General features: G+C 43.6%; 1 protein-coding gene across 1 annotated transcript in view; it reads left to right on the top strand.

Annotated features, from left to right (window-relative positions):
* The first annotated feature begins 3580 nt into the window (after positions 1–3580).
* Positions 3581–14161, top strand: part of grid1a (glutamate receptor, ionotropic, delta 1a) — a 152659-nt gene continuing 142078 nt past the window's right edge. Inside the window, exons 1-2 of the mRNA XM_068741145.1 lie at positions 3581–3659; positions 5083–5238. Of these exons, the coding sequence (XP_068597246.1) occupies positions 3581–3659; positions 5083–5238 (235 nt within the window). The remainder of the gene's footprint in view (positions 3660–5082; positions 5239–14161) is intronic.

Genomic DNA, 14161 nt, shown 5'->3' with positions numbered 1-14161 from the left:
ATTTAACTCACAATCTCTTGTTGTTCTACTGTTCATGGTAGCAGACTGTCAACCTCATAACTGTGTCTACTTCATTTGTGGAACACGGGTTCTAATTTCAATGCATCCTTCACTTATGCGTACAATATGTAATTATAACGCATGTTACACAACTACTGCAGTAGCTAGGCTCTGCTGGTGTCCATTTCTTCCCACTAATGTAAGGCTACATGCTATTGAAGTCATTGAACTCTGACTTACACCACATCACAAAATCGACTAAATCATGGATACATGTTCAGTGATGATAGACTTAACAAGTAATCTGCCACAACAGTGCAAGTTGCCCCGAGTCAAACGCCTATTCTATGAACATGCAGTATTGGATATAGCCCTGCTAATCAGTGAGGACTGAGGTCAGTAACACAGGCCTGAGAGCTGCACTGTAAAAAGTCACCGCTTCACAGGAAGCACTTTTCTCAGCCCCAGGCCATGCATGAGAAATTAATTTAACATTAAACTGAAAGATGGTCTTTTTCTGAGGGAACCGAGGATCCAGAACGCAAAGATTCTATAGAAACGATTTATCACGTTGAGTCTTGTGCTGCAGGCTTTCGGTGAGAAAAGCATTTTGTTGAGGAAGAAGGCAATGTTGTTTCTCACAGAATAGTCCATTAGTAAAAGGTCACTGTGTAGCGCTGGCACTATTGATGACAAGCAGCTGCAGGGTTTTAGTGTCGCTGTCGGCTTTGATACTTCTGCATATGACAGTGTCTCTTAATCTAAATTCACTTTTTGAATTCATTCCAAAAAAGGAAGGGAAAAAGGGCTGTCTTTCCTTTTCACTCCGTCGCTCACAGGCGTAAAAATTAACGAAGCAGGCCTGTGTGACAATGAAATTCCACCTTCATCGCTGAGAATAGGCTTGACCTACTGTCTTCAGCGCAATGCAAGCCGACTTGCCATAGAGGCATGCTCCACAACTGCAACTAAAGAAAAAAAACAAACATTGACCTATTTTTAATATTCAGAAATAATTATAAAGGAGAAATCTTTGGAACAAAATCTGAGCTGGTATGAATGAAGAGGACAATAACTCTAGAAATGTGGTATTTTTTTGTATGACCTTCTTTCTGTCAAGAGCTATTCAGTCCAAATTGTTAATGTAAAATCTACTTACTAATGCATGGAACTCGCCTACTCAAGGACCCAGAAGAACGGGCAATTCCTTAAAATATCTCATTAAATCCTTTCTATATGCAGAGAGTGAGAAATTATAGGACATATTATATATTTTTTAGATGTCTGTCTGATATATGGTAATGGCTAACATAGCAAGACTTACCACTTAAGTCACTATGAGAATCTTGAGTTTGTTCCATCACCTTTTCATCAGAAACAGTCTTCACTTGATGCAATGCTTTGCCTGCTGAACCATCATTCTTGCTCTGCGTGTGCATATGTGAGGAAGATGTTTGCATATTGGATTGTAATAAACACAGGAAAACAAGACCTGTGTGAATTGACACTTTAAATGAATAAACTAGAATGTTTTTTTTTTTTTTATGAAACATATTGTTTCATAAATCCAGGAACAGTGATGCATTCCTTTATCACAATCTAGTTGACAGTGTTTTGGATGGATTACTACCATCTTAAAAACTCCAACTCTCAAGTTCAGTCTTTGTTGTTTGATCTCTGAGGAAAGGGTCTAGATTCAGCTACTCTGTTTTTAGGAACTTGAAATTGGATCAATATAAGTGACCCGCAAAACAGAAAAGTGATGGCAGGTGAGTCGATCATCTCATCTACAAGAAAATGGATGGACAGATATCTATCTTCCATTTTTATCACATCTTTTGCTCTTGATTGTAACTCATCCTATCCTTAACCCTCATGCAGATATGAATATCCCCTATGATGTGCTGCTTTTCATCTTTTAATATAATGGGAAGTATCTCAAATGCAGCTATACTTACAAATCACCTCTCTGTCACCCCGTTTATCATACATTTCTTCATATCACAGCAATTTTTCCAACCTTTGTGAAAAGATGGGAAGGTTGTGAGCCACCGTCGCTGCAATATGCACCGGTGACCAGTAGGGGTAGTGTGTGATTTTTTTACAACACCTTTGGAGCCATGGACGTTTATTTCTCTCTCCGTTGCAATAAAACATCAGATAATCGCAGCCACACAGAAAATACAAGACCTGGACATGGGGGGGGGGTTCTGATTTATAGATCTTTTGCAGCACATGGAGCTGTTTAGCAGACTGCGAGCTTCGGCCGACTCTTCTTGCTCTACAGGTGCGCTGCTGCTGTTCACTGTCGGGAGCTGTCCGCCGCTCGTGAGCTGAAAGTTTGCGTCTCTGACGGACTCAACCAAACAATTAAAAGACATTTCTCTTTTTACTGAAGTCACAAGAAATATCCTTTAATTGTAAGATTACGTCCATCTCCAACCCCCATCTGTTCCATGGATTATTCCTCCTCCTCCTCCTCCTCGCAGCTCTGCGCGCGCGCTTGGTGAAGAGAGTCGCTCGATCCATACAATCTTATTTTTTTAAAACGCGTCAAATTTAGCATGTGCAACAATTTTCCATTTGCATCCAGCATTATATACAGTAAAAATAAACCCCCATCCGTTTGGCTTAGCCACAATCTATGAAAGAAACAAAGCATGCGTCTATTCTCCTCCTTTACAAATGGCTCTATACCGGAAACCCGATCTAACCGGTCAGGCAGCGTGGTTTGGATCACGTCCCGTCCCTCACCCATCACTGTGGTGCGTGACTCCTGCGCTCCGTCACCACTAAAGTGAGCGGAAAACACACTTCTCTGCTCCCACGCGCACCAGCCACGCACACGCCAACTTTTCCCAAAGTGCACTGATCAAACCGCCGCCGACTTCTCATCTCCTGAGCCAGTCTGCAGGTTTTGCGCGCAGGAAGTCCCACAAGCTGAGCTTTCTGTTCATTCCTTGTTGTATCCTCCAATCGCGTGTTTCGATGTCGGCTCCACTCCAGTCCTCCGCCGGCTATAGTCCAAACCATGTCTACCCGGCGTGTCGGGACAGCGGGCGCGTCCTGAAGTCTCTGCAGTCACGTGATCGAGACGGGACCGAAGTGTGCGTGTGTGTGTGTGTGCGCGTGTTTCTTCTGAGTGCGTGTAGGCGAGAGTCGCTCCGCGTCTCGTTAAAGGGGTGTCCCTCCTCCGCGCTTTAGATGCCGGAGCTGGAGACGGGTGAGAGTGAGAGAGGTAACGCAACGCCGCTCTCTCTCAACGCACGACCTGTTATTTCAGTTTCACCTCGGGTCCCAGTCGATGCTTCTTGTTGAGCCCACCTTCCTGTGGCCTCTTTTGTTGCATTGGAGAGAGAGAGAGAGAGGGAGAGAGAGAGAGAGAGAGAGAGAGAGAGAGAGAGAGAGAGAGATTTCTCTCAGACGTGGGTCTGGTGGACAGGAGGGGGAGGACCTGGTGTCTGTGCTGGACTGGGGTTCTGATCATCTCTTCTTTTGTCTCTTTATTTCGCGCACTCCATTTGGACAGTGTCAGAAAGCCGGGCAGGGCTTGGATGAGCCGCGTAACTGAAATCCCGAGATGGAGTTGCTGCTGATCTGCCTTTCTCTGTGGATATTGCAGCGCAATTCGGCCAAAGCGGACTCCATCATACATATCGGTAAGCGTCCGATGAAGCGACTCGCTGCTTGGGGTCGTCCAGCTTTCAGGAGACGTGCGCGTAAAAAGCTCAGCCTTCGCGTTCTGCCTTGATCAGAGGATCTTGACGAGAGGGTGGAATGAATTGTGTATTCAGCGCGCATCCCGAGTCGGAGCAACACCGACTCTCAAGCGAGTTGAAAAGTTGACGTCGTGTGAACCGTCGTGCGTCCGACTTGCACTGACACGATTTTGTTTTACATTTTCTATCACAATTATGCTCCTGAGCCTGTTGGTGCAGACATTTCTTACACATTTCGCCTGTAGGTAACTGCGCTTTTTAGATCTAAATATGCTAATTAGGTCTCAAAATCATTTGACGCTTAAATTAAGGTTCATTAACTAAACGACTGAGGTTTTTTTTTAAAGACCAAGCTGCCTGTCTGTTCCCGACAAGCCTCAACTTTCACCAGAACGTGACTGCAATATCAAGACAGGGGGGGGGGGGCTGCCAGCGGAGTTTCGTTTTCGAGATGGAAAAACGCAGTGTCTTTGTTCTCAAACTTCAAACCACTCCTGCTTTTTTTTCTTTTTTCTTTTAGATCTTTTAACTCACGATTACTGATTCCTTCCCGATTTCCCTGAACGTCGTGTCTTATTTTAGATTCTGCGCAATCCATCGCAGACCCGTCGTCCCTCTCCGCGCAGACACAGTCAGGGAGCCGCTTTAAAACAGCTGGCGTCGTAAATTCAGATAAACATGTCAATGTCACTGTGAGCCAATTTGGTCTCGCTGCTGCTGCTGCTGTTCACTGCAACAGTCTGGCAAGCATCAGGTGCTCAGTCACTGGCTGAATACGGAGGCGGGACGCCGTCCAGATCATATTGGCTTATGCGCCGCTTTACATTTGAGTATCCAATAATACTTTCCCTGGTACCCTTTCTCCTGATATATTCCCGTCTACCACAGTGGCGGCTGCTTTGATAAACACTGATATGAAAACGGATTGGGGGGGGGGGGTCAGATCAAATTCAGAATGCCTATATATGGAAGGCCAATATTGGGAAGAGTGTTATTGATCTGATAAGAGTTATTCGTCTTTTAAGATGGGCTGCTTTGCGCATTGGGTTTGTCGCGCAGCCACGTCGCTGTCCAAGGTGCTGAAGGCGAAGCCGCGCACCGAGGGGCACATGTTGCACATGCTTCAAGGCAAAATAAAGCGCACGAGGATGAATCCAATTTCCAGAAACCACCAACAAACGGCTCATTTATGCTCTATTCTGACATGATTTTACCAGGAAAGATGAAAAGTGTGTTCACAATGGGCCTATATTGAGGGCTTTCTCCACTTGTTCTACCGCCATCTCTTCCGTGCAATCACCATTCACCTGCCTCATTACTTTCCTTCCCTCCTATAAGACTTGTGATTCATTTCATTCAACAGGTGCCATATTCGAGCAAAACGCAGTGAGAGATGATGAGATTTTCCAACTTGCCATCTCAGACCTGAGTCTCAACGATGACATTCTGCAGAGCGAGAAAATCACGCACTCCGTGAAACTCATCGAGCCAAACAACCCCTTCCAGGCTGTGCAGGAAGGTACGGCCACTTTTGTTTTATGCCATTTACTGAGGCTACATCTGCTTCGCTGTCCTGATCTCCTACACTTTTTTTGGGCAAGAAGCTGATACTGTTGATTTCACACGTGAATCAGCAGTCATTGATGAAGCGCTGTGTGTGTGTGAGTGTGTTGCCATCTGCAGAGCGCTGCGCTGTACTAAAGCGAAGCGTCTTCTCTGTGTGAAAAGCTAGGTGGAAGCATTGAGTTACAGCTTTTCAGCCAAGGATAATATATGAAACAGAAAGAAATATGGACGTGATCAAATGCAATTTCACCTCTGATACACTTCTTAAGTCACGGAAGAGGGAACTATTTCGGGCTTGTATGCTCCTTTGAAAGATGGGCACAGCATTCTCAATGTACATTTATCAATCTTTTTATTTAAGTGTTTTATCTACCCCATTTGTATCTTCCAGGAGTACCCAAAATATGCATGCTTTTTCAAAATAGACAGGGAATGAGCGGTTAAATTATTTCACTCAAGGTTATCTCTTTCATAGACTGAAAGATGGTTCCATACACTGTTGATTGCTAAAGTGATTAAAAATCCCTGTGCTAAAATGAATCATTAAGACTTTAATGGGTTCCCAGAGACCTTCAAAGGCTGTTTATGTCCACTGCACGTTGTCACCAGTCTTTACTTGTGTCCCCCCCCAGTTTCACGAAGGCCTTGAAGACTCATTGCTATTCATAGTGTCCTTGACATGTACTGAAAGAACATAATACACCCGGACTCTTCCTATAATTATCCCCCGCCATATCTGTGGTTCTTCCCAGCTTGTCAGACATCTAGGAATCTAAATAACATTACTTTGGTAAACTAAAATCCTGATGAAGCTCACATGGCTGTCATTCAGGTCCTTTCGGTGAACCTGAGCAGTGTAGACAGTTCTGAGATCTGCAGAGATGCAGATAAGAAAATGCATTATAAACATGTTTGACTTGCCTAATTTATCAGCCGTGGTTGCTTGAGATGGAAACAGACTTCAGCAAATCATTTACAGTACTCTGATTACTTCAGCAGTTTCATCAAATATGGAGTGTCGAAAAACACACACTTTAGAACATAAGTATCTATATTTGGATTTTACAACCATGTTGGCAATATTATAGTATAATTCCAAGCCTGTCAGTTGTAGATGTTGCTGCAAAAAAAAAAAGTCTGAATGCGTAACTGCAGAATTGCTTATTTCTTATTGAAAAGGATTCAGCTCTTATTTTTCCCCGCTTAAACTGTCTTTTGTTAGTCTTTATGGGCTAATTTCCCACACCTAATTACTGTTTACAGTTATGATCCTGATGATTAAATAGACACAGAAGAGTCATTAATGGCACATTATTGCTTTGGAGAGGGCTAAAGACGACACGAGTCTCAGTGAGTGGTGCCTGATTGTCCCTTGAGACAAGGAGGCGCGCTGCGTATTGAGTGACAAGCGGGATGCGCTGACCTTCAGCGTTGCTCTTTTGTTCAGTGCTATCCCACAGTGAGGACCTTGCCATGGCATGCCAAAGAAAGAAGGGTGGGCATTAACAGAAATGAGAGGAAGAGAAGGAGGGAGGGGGCAGTGAGGGCAATAAAAATGAGTCGATCGAGGTGGAGTGACCGTAGAGGAGAGGACAGGGGTGATATTAAGGGTGAGAAGAGCTTTGAGAGTAAGGATATCCATGGCAACCAGCTATGATGGGGACAGAATAACAACCAGGACCTGAATAAACATGAGTGGACAAAAGCAGCAGGAGGAGAATTAAGATAGGAGTGAGGTGATGAGGAAAATTTGCCAGTCCAGTGGAAGTAGTTGCAGAGTCATGTTCGTCCTTATCTGGCTTCCTCTGTCCTTGCACTTGTAGGAAGAGGTTGTCACACAGGAACACCGAGCTATTCAGTCGTCCCACGCTCTTGTGGTTTAAAAATGGCAGCTCAAGGCTGACTGGATATACCGCTTGATCACGACTGGCGGATGCTGTCCGATTTATAGGGTGTAGCGGGATTTCAACACCGGGAGAGAAAACAGAGCAATCATTGTCTTGTCTGCTGATTTCATCAGATTTTTAGATGCCATTAATCTGATGTACTTTGGCAAGAAAGCAATTGCATTTTAAACAGGTAAAATATATTTGTCTTGTAATTTTGTATGGTTCTCTGGGAGGGAAAGACTTTTATCGTGTAGCTTTGTAAAACTGAACTGCATAATGGCCACTTATCTGGTATCAGTCACGAGGGCCAGTTTGAGTCTCACAAGGAAGTGAGCAAAGTCAGTAATAACATTCGGACTTTGAAAATTTCACAAACTGCTTAGTAAGGCACCAGTGGCACATGTTACATCTTATTCTATTCAGACCTGAATGCTGCAGGAGTATAATATATCTGTTGAATGACTGACCTGAATCGGGCAGCAGCAACTGTTAGAATAAGAGGAATGTGTATTTAAGTGGTGTCTCACACATCCTCGGTGTTGAATACAACATTTTCTTTTCAGCTTATTTTAAAAGTAGAAGTTTGTCCTCTAAACCAGATAATAGGAAGCAAAGCTTCTGTAACCTTTTCTGTCTGGCAGTTTATTGAAAGGAGTGGCAGAAAGCGGCCAGTAAAGCCGCCACTTTGTTGGGTTATTATGTAAATCTGAACCTGTGCATATTTCATATTAACCTGTAGGGTGGATTTACTCAGGAGACATGATGAACTTCGAGAAGGTTGAACCATCAAGTGTCTCTATGACATTTGCAGTTAATCCTGCCTTTGAAGCACATTGGATATCGACAGAATTCTGCAACTATTGAAAAGAAAACGAATTTAAAGTATGGAAAGACATCAAAAAGAGAAGCACCAAGTGGAATCACCATTTCTGTATAATTTCGGTAATCTGTACAGTGGTACTTCTACTTACGAATGTCCCTACATCCGAAATTTTCAGGTTACGAAGTTTCTGAATGGGAAAATATTGCCTCTCGTTACGGAGGCGTTTCAGGCTACGAAGTCAAAAATAGCTGCTCGTAGCTGCTCTGCCATTGGCTATCGCCTAAAATCTGCCTGGCAACCCGTTGCGTATGCGTGTATCCCAGCACGCTATTCGTGTCCCCCTCGTGTCACCCGGAAAAAGTGTTGACAAGTCGGGCTATTGCTCATTATGATGACGTCTGCCTCGCACATTTCCGACGGATTGTCAAAAGCCGGCAAAAGCAGACGTCATCGGATCAGTTTTTCAAGAAACGCGAGGCAGAAAACACCGCAAAGGACCAGTAAACAAAGAGGACAAAAAGTAACAGCTAACAGGTAGATTAATATTTAAAAAAAATATCATAATGTAGCGTCCGTCGGACGCTGGAATAAGCACACGACGGGTAACTCTCTGTGTGTGTGGGTGCCGCGAGGAGGAGGAGAACGGGAGAGCTGCGGGAGCTACGCAGCTCCCCCGTTCTCCTCCTCCTCCTCGCGGCACCCCCACACACACACCGCCCCTCCTCCCTGGATGCCTTTGCGGACTCTCTGCAGCGTAGGAATAATGAACACTCCTAAAACATGAACCGTTACAATACTTTTGCGGGGCTTGGAACGGATTAGTGCATTTACATTCAAAATGCGTCTCTACTTACGAAGTTTTCACGTTACGAAGCTAGTCCCGGAACGGATTAAATTCGTAAGCTGAGGTACCACTGTATTTGTTCTAGAGGGTCTGTCAGGCTGCATTCAGTGATATGGATGACAGGTTTAACAGGACCAAAGTGTTGAACTGACAAACAGCAAAACTGGATTATCATGATAACCTATGACTAACCTAAAAAAGAAAAAACCTCAAAAGAGGAACATCAACCATTAGTCGAATCTAATTAACATGAATGTGTTGAATATGCACGTCTGTTTTACTGACACAAACCCTTTTGGTTCACCTTTAAAAATCCTTTTCATGAGGCCTTCAGGAGCTTTTTTCAAAGCCCTGCAGATTCTCATTTGATAAAAAATAATAATAATAGAATGAAGCAGGTAAAAAACAACCATCTGGCCAGGCAGGGAAGTCATTTCCTTGTTGAGTGTTCTGTCACACTGAGTCACAACCAGTGACCTGCCATTTTCAGATAACCTCTGCCAAGGTAACGTCAAGGATGACTTGATTCTTTGCTCTTTGTGCCCCGTGGATCAAAAGACGCTGAAGAACTTGCAGTGCACTAATTTTCTCTTTACATTTCTATCAATCTGCGGTGACAATAGTTAAATTAAACGTATGAAAGCGTTGGTGTGGGTAATGTAATGCCCTCCATCGGGTTCTCTGCTTATGACAACTCATTACTCCCCATGCTCTAGATATGATGGAATGCTGCCCTTTCTCTATTATTGTCCCGGTGAATTTAATAATGCAGCATACATCTTGGTAATGGATTTGTTTGTTTTTTTAAGGCCTTTTTACCAGCTTTACACAGAGGGGGGAATAATCAGGTCATTTTACCAGCCCCTGTTAATTACCCAGCGGTTATTGTAATCTGTCATAAGCTCCCCAATGGGCTGTATAAAGGCCTTCTGCTACCTTTAATCAGTCAAGTGATGTTGTGGTATACCTTTCACCGTTTAATCCCTTTACAGTGTGAGGTCTGCTACTCAGTCTGCTATTGAGGAGATGGAGCCATTCTGAAATAATGATAATACAAAAAAATCATTTCCCAGCTAGAGGGGCTACCTCTGCTGTTTTCACAGGGTAACTGGGTAGATGAAAATGTACTGTAGCTCGATGATTTATTATGATATTAATGTATAAACCTGTGTGGGTTTCCTTTGGATGCTCCAGCTTCCTGCTGCAGTCCACAAACAAGCAACATAAGTGAATTGGTGACTCTGAATTGCTAATTCTCTTTGAAGTTTGTTCATTTGGCCTCGTGACGAGCTGGTGACTCATCCAGGACATGCCCTGCCTCCAGCCCAGCAGGTAGGCTTCAGTGTTCTGCATGGTAAAAATGAGAAACCATAGAATGGAAGATGTTGAATTCCACACCAGCCGAGACGGCTGAAGGCAAGACGATCTTATACGTCTTCAAGAAGATTAATGAATGAACTTTCAACAGATTTCAACGCAGCATTGTGTCGCACTGATTAGAGAGAGTGGCAGTCATGTGTGGTGTATGTATTCATCACACTCTCCATGATGCCTAGCTGGCAGGCAGCTAAGGGCCGATTTCAAAGAATTCTTTTTGCTCTTCAGGTGGGAATGTTTGATTGAGAATGTTCTTCAGAGGGGGGGGGGGGGGGGTCATTGTACATAAGGCTGACTAATGGCTTCTGGGTGGCATGATGGCTGCCTGTCTCTGAAGGACAAATGGAGGAAAACACATTTGAAGAGTGGATATGTTTTCAATGGCCAAAGTGAAGGAAATCCTTGATTGATGTTTGTGCACAGGAATCCTCATCAAAGAATGTTATCTATATCTGACAGTGACAAAAAACTAGTGGATTCCTGAATGTGTCCTGGCCTCTTCCTTTAAATGCTGCTTATAAGGAATTATTTATAATGGCGTGGCTGTCTAAAAACCTACACACACAATGCACATAACTCTACAAACTGTGTGTTGTGCACACACAAGGACATACAACATGTGCTTTCTTCATCACCTATTACATGTCTCTCAGTCTCAACCTTTATTCATGCTCCTGTCTTCTCTGACGTGATAGATTTATAGCTAGCTGTAGGGAACACTGTGATAAATGTTAGTGCTTTGTCACGACCCCGAAGAGCCCCCGACCACCGCTGGGGATCGGCCATCAATACAGCTCTACCCGTTAGAGTAAGAGAGACTGATTGAGAAATAGAGAGAAGGAACGAGGGTGAGAGAGCTAGCCCTGAAGAGGTGTCCCGTCCAATCAGAATGATGCTTATGAGGCCTTCGGCCTCTGTCATTTGTAATTCGTTCTCGCCCGGCATGTTAGCTGCATCATTTCTCTTCTAACATTGTAATCACTGTTATGCCACAGCCTTATTGAGCTATAGTTGGACAAGGTTTGTTGCTGAGTTGCTTGGTATGAATGTGGGCCTTAGATGTGGTGTTGGCGTGTCTTAAAGACAAACGTTTGTGTTTGCGGATTTGCTTGAAAAACCATAATCAGCGGTGTTGGTGAGATGTAGCGCTAGAGTTGATAACACCTTGATGTTTGGAGGTTTCCGCCTCTCCTTGCACTCATGCTAATGCTGAACAGCTTTAAGGGAAGTGTGCATAATTTACTACCCATCACCTGCATCACTGGGTGCAAGAAGACTTAATGCCAGGGAGGAGGACGGGGAGCGCAGAATCGGCCTAAGGTAAATGTTATTAGAGGCTAAACATGATTCAGTCAGCGATAGCTGTGCGGCTATCAGCGACTTCACACTTCTCTGAGACGGAGGGATGAGAACGGTGCAGCCGTTGATGGATGAGGCGAGGGCCAGAATAGGAATCTCACAGAGAGTAAAGGACTCGAGCAAAATGAACTGGTGAGCAAGCCTGATGACGGAGGGGCAGGGAGTGGCAGAAGGCAGAGGGAAAGATAATGAAAGGAAAAAAGGAGCAGAGGCTGTGAAATTTCTGGAGACAAGAAAGGGGGAAATAAGTCATTTGAAAGTGTGGACTCAGATCGCTCTTGACGCTGACGTTGCCAAAATGTATGTGGGAGTCACTGTTTGCATTACTGCCCACAGACCTGGATACCAAGTGAGACCATCTGTCACGAGAGATCCTCCTCACTGCTTCATGGAGTCTCTGATGCTCTCTCTCTCTCTCTCTCCCCCTCCCTGCAATGGGTCCTCTATCAAGCCCAGCAACATGAATCTTATCCAGAGATGAGGCTAAGCTATTGTGTAAGCGCTTTGAGTGAAATCAAAACCCAGTTTAAACCCCATGAGTGAAAGCTTAATGGAGTGTAGATGGCAAATAATGCAGGCACCACTGAAAATGGCATTAAATACACTTCCTATTGTAAATACTCTTGACACTGTTAAGTCTTCTGTTTCATTCTTCAGTGAAAATCGTCACAACTGCGGATCAGAGAGAAAGTGCAGTCGCAGAACCAGATTCCCTGCATCTCAGGGCAATTCTGTCTGTTGGTGGTCTTCAGTCCATTAATATATATATGGTATCATATTGGTGCAGAGGCAGAAGTATTTCTGCTACTGGTGTTAGTATCATAACAACGGTGGCTCCACCTTTTGTCCTGTATCTTTGGTCTTTACTATTTAATTGTATTTAAAAGCCATTGATTTTTTTAAAGAGGAAATCTATAATACTAAATACTTTTTATTGATTTGTCCCTCAGAGGGCAATTTGGTTTACAGCAGCTACACCTTCTACAACTATAGTCTGCTGCTGGTTAGGGTTAGTGCCTGAGCCGGGAATCGAACCGCCAACCTCTCGATCATAAGAGGACCCTCTCAGCCACCTGCGCCACCGTGTATCCAAACTCGATGCTCACTGGAATAAATGTACAATTATGTTGCAGCTTAAAAAAAAAGAAATCTGAGATTCTTGGACTTGGGCTAAACTTAATAGCATCACCTTTTCTAGGCTTCAGTCTTGAGGCTCAGTATTAATGAGGTGCTCCACCCACAAATGATCAATGGCTTAAAGATGTGTGTACATTGTGTTTCAGTTTGAACCTTTTTTTATTGACATTAGTATTTATAGGATGGCGAGAAAAGGCAGGTTAGGGTGTTGCCTGCCTGTTAGAAGTCAGCAGTCAGTCACTCAATCACACTTACTAGATCCCAAGAGATGCTGATTCTCTCTTTTCTTCCTTTGCCTTCTACATTCAGGAGGTAAAGTACATTTCCTCCTTGGACAGCATTCAACCCGAGATAAAAATCTGACAGTAGGTACACGTGACTTACTGCTGCGAATGAGCTAACAAACAATAGTGAAGATAAATCTGCTCTTTAATCCCAAAAGTTTAAAAGTGCACTCTGAGGTCTCTTCCCACTGGTAAACGCCTCCAGATAAAGAAAGATTGCAATCTAGCTGCTGGTATTAATTTCTCCAGAAGGCCCTGCTCCGACCCCAGCTGTCACCTCCAGAGCTCACTTGTTTTCAGCAGCTGAGCGGCATCGATGCCCCTCTGCTCTGTCTGGTCCTCTCCATTCACAACACTCTGCAGAGACGTTTGACAAATGCAAACCTGTCACACATGTTGCAAGGGCAACATTTCCCTCATTTGGATTGGGCGGCACAAATAAACCCAAAGTCATGTCTTTTTGTGTGATTGCATTAACTTTTGTATGTAAGTCTAGGGTTTGAAAATTTTAATTTTATCTGTTTGATCTCAACACAAGAGTACAAAAAGGAAACAATCGCTCGCCATTGCATTTGAATATAATCATTTCCCTGTTACAGCACTTAATCCATCAGGTTACAGCTGAGAGTCTGATCAGCTGTAATCACGGATTGTCTCAGATGACGATACGTCTCACCCAAATTATTGATTTGCTGTTGTTTTATAAAAATGAGCCGAATTTGTATTTCTGTACAAAACAGGTCACAATTTGTAGCTGGACACAAGCTTAAGGTGCAGCTAGAAATCTTTTTTGTAAGTGGTGTGATTTGCAGGGCCAACTTCATGAGGCTGGTCGCTCTAATAAAGGGCTCTCATAGATTAAATAAAGTTGTCTGAATGTGAATCTGATCATAATGGGAAGCTTTCTTGTTTTACTAGCAGTGATACAGAGCCCCTTGAGGAGTCTTTTGGTTTCATTGTAAATGCAAGTTACCATTGCATTTTGTACATGTGTTTGTGATTCACAAGAACATTCCTGATCACCTCACTTTGCTTTACTACCAACACACAATCATTTTGCGAGATGCCTGAAACATTGTAGGCGGGTTGGTCTTGATAATGTTTGAGCAGAGCAAGGTAAAACAGGAGGGGGAGAAACACAAACAAGTGGGAGATGAATTTAA

This window comes from Brachionichthys hirsutus, chromosome 7 (genome assembly GCF_040956055.1).
Source record: "Brachionichthys hirsutus isolate HB-005 chromosome 7, CSIRO-AGI_Bhir_v1, whole genome shotgun sequence".
Classification (NCBI taxonomy): Eukaryota; Metazoa; Chordata; class Actinopteri; order Lophiiformes; family Brachionichthyidae; genus Brachionichthys; species Brachionichthys hirsutus.
The sequence above is the reverse complement of the archived record's forward strand: the minus strand, read 5'-3'. Positions and strand labels throughout refer to the sequence as shown.